At 38.3% G+C, this 13,175-nt stretch overlaps 1 protein-coding gene across 1 annotated transcript in view; it reads right to left on the bottom strand.

Moving 5' to 3' along the window:
- Window positions 1–7,223: 7,223 nt before the first annotated feature.
- LOC120436897 (deleted in malignant brain tumors 1 protein-like) overlaps window positions 7,224–13,175 on the bottom strand; it is a 28,237-nt gene continuing 22,285 nt past the window's right edge. The window contains exons 4-8 of the mRNA XM_039607731.1: window positions 10,370–10,693; window positions 8,978–9,286; window positions 8,158–8,466; window positions 7,738–8,061; window positions 7,224–7,231 (exon numbers count right to left, since the gene is read on the bottom strand). Coding sequence (XP_039463665.1) covers window positions 7,224–7,231; window positions 7,738–8,061; window positions 8,158–8,466; window positions 8,978–9,286; window positions 10,370–10,693 — 1,274 coding nt within the window. The remainder of the gene's footprint in view (window positions 7,232–7,737; window positions 8,062–8,157; window positions 8,467–8,977; window positions 9,287–10,369; window positions 10,694–13,175) is intronic.

Raw genomic sequence — 13,175 nt, forward strand, 5'->3', positions numbered from 1 at the left:
CACATGAAGAGGAAGTACACGTTTCACTCTCTAACCTCAGAGGTTTTAACCACTGACAGTTTTTTCCTGCCTCAGTCGTGTTTGTTGGTGACACCTTAAGAAGAAAAAAATATCCAAAACCAGTCTTATCAAATGTCTGATCAAATTTTGCAATCCTACTCATGCATTAGTGGAAGTACTTCTTTTGGAACAAACTTTAAACAGAAAGCCAAATGTATAATTAAAGTCTTTTTATGTTGAGGACAGAGCTTTTTCCTTTACTCAACTAACAACTTAATGAAGTTAAAAAGGCTGTGTATATTTCTGGTTATTAGTTATTTTGATATTTTATTTCAGCCTATGAAATAGAGTAATATTGTGATATTATTAAAGAGTAGATCTTTTGCTGTTGTCCATCTTAAACAGGGCTGCCAGGCTTTCTCTAGGTCTGGGAGGATGCCATGTAGGAACCCCTTGAAAGGAGAAACCTATACAGTATCCCCTAAAAATAAAGAAAAACCACCATCAGAGGCAGCAGAATGCTGGGATTTATAGCGAAAAGAGAGAATCTCAGCTGGGCAACAAAGTAACTGGACTGTGCAGATCTGAGACACCGAATCTCACCGATGAACCTACTGGAAACACTGGACCAAGTCAGCAAAACACTGTGTGGTTTTATTTGGTGATGAATGATAAGATGTTCTAGCTTCTTATAAAGCATCAAACTTGTTTTCTAGGCTAAAAGATGATCTTCTAGATTAGTGAGATGCCATTTCCTCTCCAGCTTATGAGTTATCTACTTTAAGATGCCCATTTGACACTTATACCAGGAAGTCAAGGACTTCTAATTTGAGGCCTTCTTTTTCAGAGCAGCTACAGTATCTCCTACAGTATTCACAGTTGTACATAGTAGGTAATTATTAACAAGATAACAAGGTAGCTGCTCTGCTCTGTCTTGGCACAAGGTGTAGAAGATAACATTGGATGAAATGTATCCTTAAACTTGTTTACAGTGCTTTCAGAAAGACATCTATTGTGATGAAAGCGATTTTGTGTAACCAATTATTATAAATTTAAATGGTATCAGGAAATGATCAGACAAAAATGCATTTTCAGGAGATACTGTTAAATTCATTCATTTTCGATGCCATATATCAGAAGAACAACATCTAGAGTGTGATTAAAGTGGTGGCTGGGTTCTTTTACAGTTTAAGAAGCCTGTTGAGTCCTCATAATAGATTAAATGTTGTGTTGAGGCTGTCATTTTGAGCATCTACATGGATGTTAAAATCACCCAAATAATTATTTTATCTGAGCTGAGCACTAGATCAGAAAAAAAGTCTGAGAAATCAAAAACTTTGAGTAAAGCCCAGGTGGACGATAGATAACAACAAATAAAACTGTTCGAGTTTTCTGGCAAGGGTGTGCAAGGCTGAGCATCACGTTTTCAAATCAATTGAAACTTTCCTACTCCAGCTGTTGATTAACAAGAGATTGCTGCAAACAAGCAATGAATTCATGTTCTAACAAGAATATGACATCATCTGATCATGTCTCTCCTACTTTGAGTAGTAGTTTTTGAGCAGTTTGAATCCGAGATCAGACAAAAATGGGACAACATTCCTCTCCAAAAATCCAGCAGCCGGTCTCCTCACTTTCAGATTCAGAAGAGATGCTGCACAGTGGTAACACTAGTCAAATATTAATGTGCAATATTTGTTCAACATGTCTTTCTTTTTTACAGGAAAAAATATTAAAATCATCATGAACAATAGGAATGGTGATTTCTAGAACTTTGTGTATATAATTTGGCATTTCTTGCTGATGTAGGCCAAAAATAAATACACAATGACATTTCATTTAGTTTATGGTTTATTTACAAAATGCAAGAATGGAAAACATTGAAAGTTACAAATGTATTGTGGATGAAATGGGAATTAAAACAGTGATAGAGCAGCCACTTTGCCACCGGGGGCACCAGTTGACTTGACTCAATCTGAGTGCACACAAAGTAAACTGCCCGCTTTAGTTGTGAGGTGACAACGCTGAAATCGGAGTAATAAAATGATAATGATAGCAGAATGATGAGACAGTAAAGATTCTCCAGATCAGTGACTCTTGGCACCTTGTGAACAGCATTGCCGTGGTGATGTTTATTAGTTTGCCATTTTCGCAGTCGCCTCGTGCATGAGAATATCACCAGATAAACTCGCCACAGTTTTTAATATTTTATTGATAAAGAGCAATAAGACTATGGACTGTGTTTAAATTAACCTCACAAATGAAATATGCAGTGTTTATTTGCTGGATTGCCAATAGCAGAGAGACAATACCCCACATCTGTTTGACCGTAACCAGTTAATTTGCCACACCAGTTAATCTGGACCAACGGAGCTTCTGCTGCCTATGACACCTGCTCCCTCCTCCCGGAGGAAGCGGCATCCCGCCGCCGGGTACTCTATATGCCTAAGCCTGAGACTGATTCCCAGCCCACATCAGTTAACGCTGGGGCCCCCATGATCCAGCCAGCCTTCAGAAAAACTGTTTGTTTTCCGAAAATCTGAATCTCCTCAATCTGAATTGGCTAATCCAGTGTTTAGCCCATAAGGACATAATTTCTCCTTCAGAAGGCAGAGCACCAGCTGCTCAAGGAACGGGTGAGAAATTTTACCATCAAATTTTTGAACAGAATCAACCTTTTGGGGTAAAAAACGAATGTGTGAAAACTTCGCTGGCAGAGATGGAGGAAGATGTAAGAAAGTGAGGACTGGAGAGGATGAAGGATTATTTTCAAACTTAAGTCACAGTCATGCTATTAAGAGTTTATACTGGACAGTAAAGGCAGGTTAAAAAAATTGCTGCAGTAATGTGTCAGACATTTAAATTATAAACACAATTAAACAAGATTTAAACCATTTTAATCTAAATTCCAACAAAAATTTAGACTTGTATGTGTTTCTATTCTATTCTATTTCTTGGACTGCTTCCTCCTCGGCCTCCACTTCTTCAGCTCTGGAAACATCCGTCTCATCGTTCTCCTTTTTGTCTGATTTCTGCTTTTTGATGACCTGGAGAGACGGGACACAATCCATGTTACTGTTCCTACACTTCTCAGCTACTACTCTGTTTCATATATGCTTTTATTTACTCTGATGTACCTTATAGTAGAAATGAAGGGCAATGTTCTCCAAAAGCAGAATTAGTGGCAGGAAAGCATATCTCAGGACTGGAGTTCTTGAATCTGTGGAAAGAGATCAGTCACCATCAGGATATCAATTGTGTCAATTGTTTTAACTACCTCAAAACATAAACCATAAACCGTCTATGTTAACATGAACAGATTATGAAACAATGGGCTCCCAGGGAATGGCAAGTAAAAGTCTCTCCTCCCACAAACTTCCTACATCACACTTAGAAACGTCAGAAGCACATGGTTTAGGAGGTGTGGCTCCATCTGACCAATATGATGACCACATTGCATCATCATCAGACTGAACAGCAGCCACTAATGAACTACCTACAGTACATTTAGATTTGGAAATCTTTTGATAGTCAAACAGTTTTTGTTATTTCAGTTGTGTAGTTACAGTTATATGATGTACAAATGTTGAGTTCTGTCATGTACTTACATATCACAGAAACATAAAGCCAATCTTTAGGAGAAGTAAATGTCCCTCCTGACAGAGTTATCTCATACACACAGCTGTAGCTGCCATCATGTTCAAAGTCAGCTACAGGGAAACTAAAGGAGGCTGAGTTGTTGACAGATGGCTTGGTGAGTTTGGTGTTTTTCATATTGGAGCCATAGAAGATGAGATTGAAAACTCCTCCAGGATAGTGTTCATTATTTGTGCAGGTGAGGCTGAAGCTGTAACCCTTGATGATCTCTGCACCGTCAGGAACCCTGACCATTCCTACATCTGGAGATGTCACAGAGATCCTGGACTGCTGCAGGTACACTGAGAACAAAAGAAAGAACAAATAAAGAAGCTGTAGTAAATAAAACAGGCACCAGCTGGTGGCAGAAAAAACCCAAACTCTATTCCACTGCTTTGATGTTATATGAAGACATTTTATTTTCAGTGTGTGCAGGTGGCATTCCTCCAACTGCACACACTGAAAGGAGTTTAAGTATCTCGGGGTCTTGTTCACGAGTGACAGCAGAAGGGAGCGGGAGATCGACAGACGGATTGGTGCGGCGGCCGTAGTGATGCGGACGCTGTACCGGTCTGTTGTGGTGAAGAGAGAGCAGAGTGTAAAAAGCGAAGCTCTCAATTTACCGGCCAATCTACGTCCCTACCCTCAGCTATGGTCACGAGCTGAGGGCAGTGACCAAAAGAACCAGATCGCAGATATCTCGCGGCTGGCCTGGGAACGCCTTGGTGTTCCCCCGGATAAGCTGAAAGAGGTGGCTGGGGAGAGGGAGGTCTGGGCTTCTCTGCTTGGGCTGCTGCCCCCACGACCCGGCCCCGGATAAGCGGAAGAAAATGGATGAATGGATGGAGGTGGCGCTGAAGGAAAAAGAGAGTGTCATCTCCCATAACAGCATGTCTTCATAGAGCCTTCATAGAGGTGGTAAACTTGGCCTGTCTGCAGTCCAGAGCTTTCACCAATTAAAAACAACTGATGCATTACAAAAACAAACAAACAAAGAAAAATATTACAAAGAAGAGCCAGGACTCTAGATCACCTTGAATCTTTTATCAGTCTGGGACAACTTTCCTGTCTCAAAAGTTCAGCAGTTGGTCTCATCAGTTCACAGTTTGTTACAGACTGTTGGTTACATCCACTCTTAACAACTCTTAACTGTTGTGAAGAGTGGATGCCTCACAGTGGTCCAAGTGGCCCAAATTTTGAAACACGCTGTCATTAAATTCAAGCTCAGCCAATATTTTTCTTAAATTTTTCTCTTCTGTTGCTGCCCCTTTCACTGACTTAACCAGTCCCTCAAAGCCTTTCGTTTGGTCTGATGGGTGCCAACAAGCTTTTGAAAGCCTTAAGGGCATACTTTGTTGCACCCTCATTTTGTCTGCTCCTAACTTCTCTTTACCATTCAAACTGGAAATAGATGCAGTTGGGGCAGGAGCAGTGCTTCTCCAGGAGGATAACCAGGGCATTGACCATCCTGTGAGTTAATTCTCTCGCAAGTTTGATAAACATCAGCTCAGGTATTCTACCACTGAAAAGTTTATATAGAGTCAAGTCCGAATCCAGTTCAAGTTTTCATGGATCACAACCCTTTGGTGTTCCTGTCTAGGATGTGTAATCACAACCAGTGACTTATGCATTGGTCACTGATTATTCAGAATTATGTTCTCGAAATCCATCACAAAAAAGGTTCGGAGAACATTGTAGCAGACGCACTCTCCTGTGTTACTTAGACATGTTGCCAAACCCTAAGATTGGATCTTAATGGGTGGGGGTGTTACATTCCAAGATACGCTGCTTTGTTTTTCTGCTGCTCTTATCTTTCAGGTTTCAAGCCTCCACCTACTGGCCAATTCAAAGATAATTGGCATGTGTCTATTGGCTGGTCTGAGCACAGTAGGCCAATTACTCGCCAGGGATCATTACAAAAGAGCAGCTCCCTGGCCAGCTGAGCGGCTTCTGACTCTTGAGGAACTTTTTTTTGAAGGCTTCTGTGTATGTAAAACAGAGTGTGTTGGTGGGAGGCTGGACAGGTAAGCTTGGTGTACCCCATACACTGGCACCAGAGGTTTGACTGTTATAGACACTGGGGTTATGCAGTTAATGCCACTTTTGTATGTTTTTATTGACCTTTTTTTGTCAAGCAGCTAGACGGGCCTTTTGTTTTGCATATTGTTTTATTTAGACCTAGGGAAGTGTAACACTTCTCCTTAGCAATTATCTATTAAAGTTCATTCAGGTGAGATCCCAGTCAGACACAAAAGCAAAACTTGTGAATATGGGTATTTTCAGCTTTTGCAGACAAAACGTTAAAGATGTTTATTCACTAAGGCTACGTTCACACTGCAGGCGAAAGTGCATGAAATCCGATTTTTTTGCCCCTATGCGACCCATATCCGATCATGGTATGACAGTCTGAACGGCACAAATCCGATATTTTCAAATCCGATCTGGGTCACTTTCGTATGTGGTACTGAACCGATACATATCCGATGTTTTAGAAAGCGACTGCTGTTTGAACGGTCATGTCGCATTAAATTCGCTTTTTACGCCACTGACACAAGACAGACGGCAATTATCAGCGCCGGAGAAGCGCCCGAGAAGACATCGCGAACGCTTCCTGGCCATCCAGTGTAGATGTTAGTGAAACTGTTGGGAAGACAACGTGAACATTTTATTTGTACTGTATAATCTGCAGATTCTGACAGAAGTCTGCAACTATCCTTTGAAGCACCGCTCCTCTCTAAAACAGCAATAAGGATAATTATTAGGTTATCTACATTATTATGTAAATAGCAAAATAACTTAAAGCAAAAATTGGGAAACGTAAAGTCCGAAGTCTTTATATTAAGGGCCATCAGTCAAACAATATTGTTTGCTCTGGGTCTAAACAGAGCACGTTGTGTGCGACGTCTTCTTTTGCGGATGAGGGTTCACACTAGAGCGCGTTTGCTGTCGCATTTTATTTGTAGTGTGAACAAACAGACAAAAAAATCAGATTTGATCAAAAAATCGGAATTGAGCATTAAGACCTGCAGTGTGAACGTAGCCTTAGTGTGTGTTTTGATTTTGGTTCATAACCTGTAAGAGGTGACTTAGGAGTGACCTTTGAGTGTTGCTGTTATTAATTGATAAACTATTGAAATAAAGACTTTAGTTCTTATGTTAATAGATGTGATATCATGCTAATAACCTGTAGTGGGTGTTACGAGTAACAACAGTATTTTCCCGTCACTTTATCACTGTAATATAAACAGTGTTGGGTGTAATGCGTTACTAAGTAACGCGTCACTGTAATTAAATTACTTTTCCACTGAAAAAGTAGAGTAACTAATTACTGTTCATTTTTAGGTATTTTAATTACAGTTACTTACAATGTACTTGCGTTACATTGTAAAATAATTAAACTCGCTGAATAGCATTATTTAATTTCAATAATTTATCTTCTAAACGTAGAAGTAAACTCTGCCGCTTTAACATCGCTGTAGTGCAGCTGCACGTCATTTCGCACCAGTTTGCTGCACAGTCGTATTCTAAAGTGGAAGATGTCGGACTCGGCTGAAGCGAGTGGCTGTTTTATGAAATGGACATACTCTTCACTTTTCTGAAACAAGCAGACAAGAATATTACAGTAATATGTAAGCTATGTCCTGGGGAGAAAAAAACTATCGGCCGCTGTTAATAGCGCGAGTAATCTACTGAAGCGCCTGACACAAGAGCATAGACGAACACTCCTGAGTGATCCTTGTTCATCATCCATGGATAACACCGCGGCAACTCCTGCTAAGCAGGCAAAACTTGATTTTACTTCAGTAGCACAGAAAGCGTCTGAAGGTGAGCTTAAAAAATGATTGCAGGCTACATTGTGGAAGACATGCTACCGCTGCGTACTGTAGAGTCTCCGTCTTAAAAAAAATAATGTATTTATTATTTAGAGAGTTTAATTTCTATCGTTTTTCCACTCAAGCTTTATAAGGATTTTAAGAAGTATTCAGTTAAATTACTTATTTGGTAATTAAGTTACTTTTCTGATACAGTAATTAGATAAGTATTTTAAATACAATATTGACTAAGTAATTAGTAATTAATTACTTTTTTAAAGTAACTTACCCAACACTGAATATAAACAATAGTAAATTTTATTACCAGTAACAGAGATGTTGACAGAGTCACTTGTGGAGATGCTGGAGCCGTGTGAATATTCACACTGGTACAATCCATCCTTGTCAAAATCTACTTGGAGGATCTTGAATGTAGCAGAGTTGGTAGTTGATGGTTTTGTCTGATTGAATGAGCCTGAAATCTGCTTCAGAGTAAATTCTCCTTGTAGAAGCTGTTGGCTTTGAGGTGATATTGAACAAGTGATGCTGACGTTGCTTCTCCGCTCAACTTTACCAGCATGACTCATGAAGATTCTGGGCTTTGGGAGGATCACTGAGAAAACCGCAGTCATGGAGAGATGACTCAATTAAAAATGGCAAAAAATACCTTATTATATTAATTATAAATACTTTTTTTTTAAATTCTCACCTGAGCAGACAACACCAGCATCCTGACTGTGTGTACAGTTATGTGTCCCAAATCCTCTGTGCTGACACCGAGTCAGAGATCTCTCACTTCCTGAACAGGACACGTCATCAAGCCAGATTTGTCCTCTTCCTTCACCAAAATGAGTGGACTTAGTGGCATTCAGAGCTGTTCCACAGTTTAACTCTCTGCAGACCACCTGAGCATCATTTAAGTCCCAGCCATCATCACAGACTGTTCCCCAAGTGTTGTTGTAAAAGATTTCGACTCTTCCAGAGCAACAAGTGGACCCAGTTAATCTGACTGGCACACCTAGGTACAGTAAACATAATTGAAAAATCTAATTAATAGATAAATAACATCAATAGCAATAATATTGAACATTTTGATTGAATGAGTGTTATTCAGTGTGTAATTAGTTCATGACCGCAATCCTTGGCTTAGTCTACATACATGAATTATAAAAAAACAGTAAAGGGACAGGTTCATTTCAACTCTCCCTGCCAACACTTGTACTGTTTTTCCAGAGATCTGTTATGAAATACAATGAGGTTCTATTTATGGAAGGTGCTCATATTTGGAATTAAAATAAAACAAAAGAAAGAAGTCTTGGAAGGAAATCTATTGTTTATGAAACCTAAAGTGCTAAATCCAGATATTGTCAAACAAATTGTCAAACAAATTGCCATTTTCATGGTCCCCACCTAAATGCAGGGGTAGATATAAACACACACTACATGAGATAATGACTCTATTCTAAAACTGTAAAAATATTGTAACAGTTATTATTTGTTATTTACCTTTGATCAATAAAGTTTCTCACCTGAACAGACAACACCAGCATCCTTACTGTGTGTACAGTTGTGTTTCCCAAATCCTCTGTGCTGACACTTAGTCACAGATCTCTCACTTCCTGAACAGGACACATCGTCAAGCCAGATTTGTCCTGTTCCTTCACCAAAATGAGTGGACTTAGTGGCATTCAGAGCTGTTCCACAGTTTAACTGTCTACAAACCACCTCAGCATCATTTAGGTCCCAGCCATCATCACAGACTGTTCCCCATCTGTTGTTGTAAAAGATTTCAACTCTTCCAGAGCAACGAGTTGACTGAGGCCCAGCTAATCTGATTCCTAAGCAAAGAAACATAAAGCATATACTTGATAGTGACTTTATTGAAGGTAAATAATTCAACATTTGTATTTGATACATTTGTTTAAATAAACTCAGTAATTTGAATTTAAACGAGAAAAACTTACAATATCTAAACACTGTCAACTGAGTATCCAGAAGTAAGACACAAAGACAGAGCAAACATGAAAAAGTGAGCCTTCACTGTCTATTGAAAAAATCCAAATGAGAAAACAAAAATAAAAATCCAAAACAGCAACAAGGAGAAAAATAACACTGGGAGAACACATAAGCTCATATAGACACTGAAACAAAGGCTGTAGAGCTGTACAAGTAAAAAGACTATTAAAAAACAATTTTAAAAAGCATTATTACCACAACATGCTGACATCAGGCTGCTTTTATTACAATATGATGATGTCAACATGTTATGGCTTCATTATGATGCCGTAACAGCTCTCTCCATGCCCTTTGCATATGACATATCACTCGATATGGTTGCTGGACATCTTTTTCATGATCAACTTTGTCCTTAGCATTAACAGTTAGTCACACGTAAGTGTTAAGCTAACCTAGATACTCATAATCCCCAAGGCCTAGTATATTGGTGTAAAGTTGGAAGACGATTCTGATTTTTACATTTGGTGTGACCTTGACTTTGACCTGATTTTCAGTCTCACCTGAGGCACCAAATTCATTATCAAGAATAATCTATGTATAGACACACAGTGACTGGGGATGAGAAGCTGGTTTCTATAGAAGAAATCAAACATAAGTGAACAAGTAAAAAAACATTATTACCAAAGTCAAACCAGAAAAACAAAACAAATTAATGATGCCAAAAAAATAATAGCCACATAAAGTGACGCAGGAGATTCTTAAGAAAGTTAAGTTAGTTTTACATTATAAGTAACATATATATTTCTCTCCTGATTACAGCTACATGGACCATTTTGTTACTGAATAACAATAATAATAATAATAATAATAATAGTAATAATAATAATACATTTTTTATAGGCACCCTCAAGGTCACCTTACAATAGTACAAGAACATACTGTGTATGAGACAAAAAGCATCTCACCTAAACAGATGACACCAGCATCTTTACTGTGTGTACAGTCGTGTGTCCCAAATCCTCTGTGCTGACACTCAGTTAGAGAACTTTCACTTCCTGAACAGGACACATCATCCAGCCAGATTTGTCCTGTTCCTATACCAAAGTGAGATGGTCGTGGGGCTTTCCGTGCTGGTCCACAGTCTAACTGTCTGCAGACCACCTCAGCATCATTTATGTCCCAGCCATCATCACAGACTGTTCCCCATCTGTTGTTGTGATTGATTTCAACTCGTCCAGAGCAACGAGTTGACCCAGACTTATCTCGATTAACTAATCTTATCTGAGCGTCTAAGAAAAGAAAGAGGAGATTACACTGTGTGTTTCTTATTTTATTTTTAGTCAGAGAAACAAGCATGGTGTATTTTGTTCACTGAAAACAAAGTAGAAGCTAAATGAGCTAAAACCTATCTATGTTAGGAGGGTCAGAATGACAAAGCAAATGTAATAATTAAATAAGAAAGGAAATGCAGTGAGGAAATGGAAAAAAATTAAATTACATTTAAAAAAAAATCTTTTACTGAGTGTTCAGTTTTCTTCCGTAAATCTTTTCCACTTGCTTTATTCATGCTTTCATAGTTTAGTTAGAAATGCTTGTTTCACTTTCAAATGTATTTCCCATTAAAATATCAAATAATCAAATTTATTTATTTAAACTTTGTTGATGTTCATAAACTAATTTACAATTGCTTTAAGAATGTCTAATATTATCATACAATTTATTACTAATTAATTAAATGAGTTACTAATTTATTTTCATGTCTTTTCAAGTTCTCCATATTTACAAAGTGCAGGAAAAGTTGTTGCAAGTACGGCAAAACGGTGGGTGGAGCTGTAAAGTATGTGTAATTGATAATTGTGTGGTACAAACATTAAGATGCACAGGTTTAGTCAGCAATCTGAGAGAAGGTACACTGGGTGAAAGGTCATAGCTTCCAAACAGCAAGAGATGCCGGGATCCAACAGTGTCCAACGGTATGCTGTGATAGGTCCTGTTTTGCCAGTAGGTGGCACTAAAAGATCTGTTTTTACATATTTGTGGGCTACACCAGTGTTTCCCAACCATGGGCCACGAGAAACAATCAGGTGTGCTGTGGAAGATTATCTGGTTCCACCTGATTAGTACTCTAAGCCAGCGGTCCCCAACCTTTTTTGCACCACGGACCGGTTTGTCCGACAATATTTTCACTGACCGCCATTTAAGGTGTCGCGGATAAATACAACAAAATAAAACCAGTACCGGTACCAAAAAAGATTTATTCATAACACATGGGAAAAGACCCAAGGGAACCGAGTTAACAATAAAAACGATTTAAAAAAATAACGCTAAAAACCCTGAAAACCATCAATTTCACACCTGAGCCTCAACTCTCGCGGGCCGCTACCAAACGTGGCCCGGGGCCCTGCTCTAAGCAATTGGCATGAGTAACCAGCAGAACAATTACATTCTCTTCCACTAGAGGGCAGTACAACTACCTGCTCTAATTAAATGGGTTGCCAACTGTCAGTAAAACAGAGAAGAAGAAATTACATAATAGTCATGCTGTAAGACAACATAGTGTGTAATAGCAATAGATAAATATATAAAAAGAAAAAGCAGTCAATCTGACCTGGGTCCTGGAGAAAATTCTGACCCAAATGAAGGCCCTAGCATGAGTAGTGAGAGCAAAAATGGTATACCAGGGAAAACTGAGCCAATTCCGCTATACCTAGTGAACGGGGGGAAATTGTCAATATGCTTTTGTGATATTTTTGTTTGGTGGTTTACTGTGTGAAATATGTGTCGTGGCTCCAAAAGGTTGGGAAACACTGGGCTGCACCAACATTTCCATGAGGACTACTTAAAGTTTGCCTTCTCATGTATGAAAATCTAAAGCACACTGGGTATTCTCCCACGTCCCAGTTATTAAAGGACACTTCACTGTCCTTTTGTAAAAGAATAAAATGTTTTATTTTTCAAAAACAAATATTATTTTGACTTAAAGCATCGTAATAATGTGACTGCTCAAGTCTTTTTGACTTTCCATTTTAATTCTGTTTCAGATGGTCTGTATGCTACTGTTATAGAATGCAGTCTTTTTGAATTATAAAGACACACACACAGCTTTCCGAGCCCCTTGACAACAGTTTGAACTGCACCTATTTTGAATTTTATCTTTTATTACTTATGGTCTGCAAGTTATATTCATTCAGATATAATGAGCCATGCTTGAATTTGAGTGTTTATGTTCAGTTAAGACAACTGAACATAAACACTCAAAATAATATAATTTTTCAGTAGAAACATTTTTATTACGATTTTTGTAGTGAAAACTTCAATAAACACACAACATGCAAATACATATATTAGACAAAGACCTGAAGACCTAAATGTGTCACTATTTAAAAATTATCATCTGTCACCTTTTAAGGAGGGTGGACAACCTTTTCATGATGTTTTATTGTGAACCCAAATTGTCTACTGCACTTGCAATAAAAAATAATTTGCTAAAAAGTGTTCAAACATATTCAGGTGTGCAGAACCAGGTGGAATGGATCTTCCTTTTAATTTTAAAATAGTTTTAAAGACAAGTATTTTCTTCAAATCAGCAAAGAGAATTGGGGTGATAATCTTTAGAAATATGTATTAAATTATTTTTAAATTAATTAATTTGATATTGAAGACATGACATGTATTTGGCTAATAATATTTGGCCATATCTAAGTCAGAAGTCAGTTTGCTAATATTTTAGCACCATTACATTACAGAGTAATGACTATGCTGTGCTTTTAT

Source organism: Oreochromis aureus, unplaced genomic scaffold, assembly GCF_013358895.1.
Source record: "Oreochromis aureus strain Israel breed Guangdong unplaced genomic scaffold, ZZ_aureus HiC_scaffold_32, whole genome shotgun sequence".
NCBI classification, from domain to species: domain Eukaryota; kingdom Metazoa; phylum Chordata; class Actinopteri; order Cichliformes; family Cichlidae; genus Oreochromis; species Oreochromis aureus.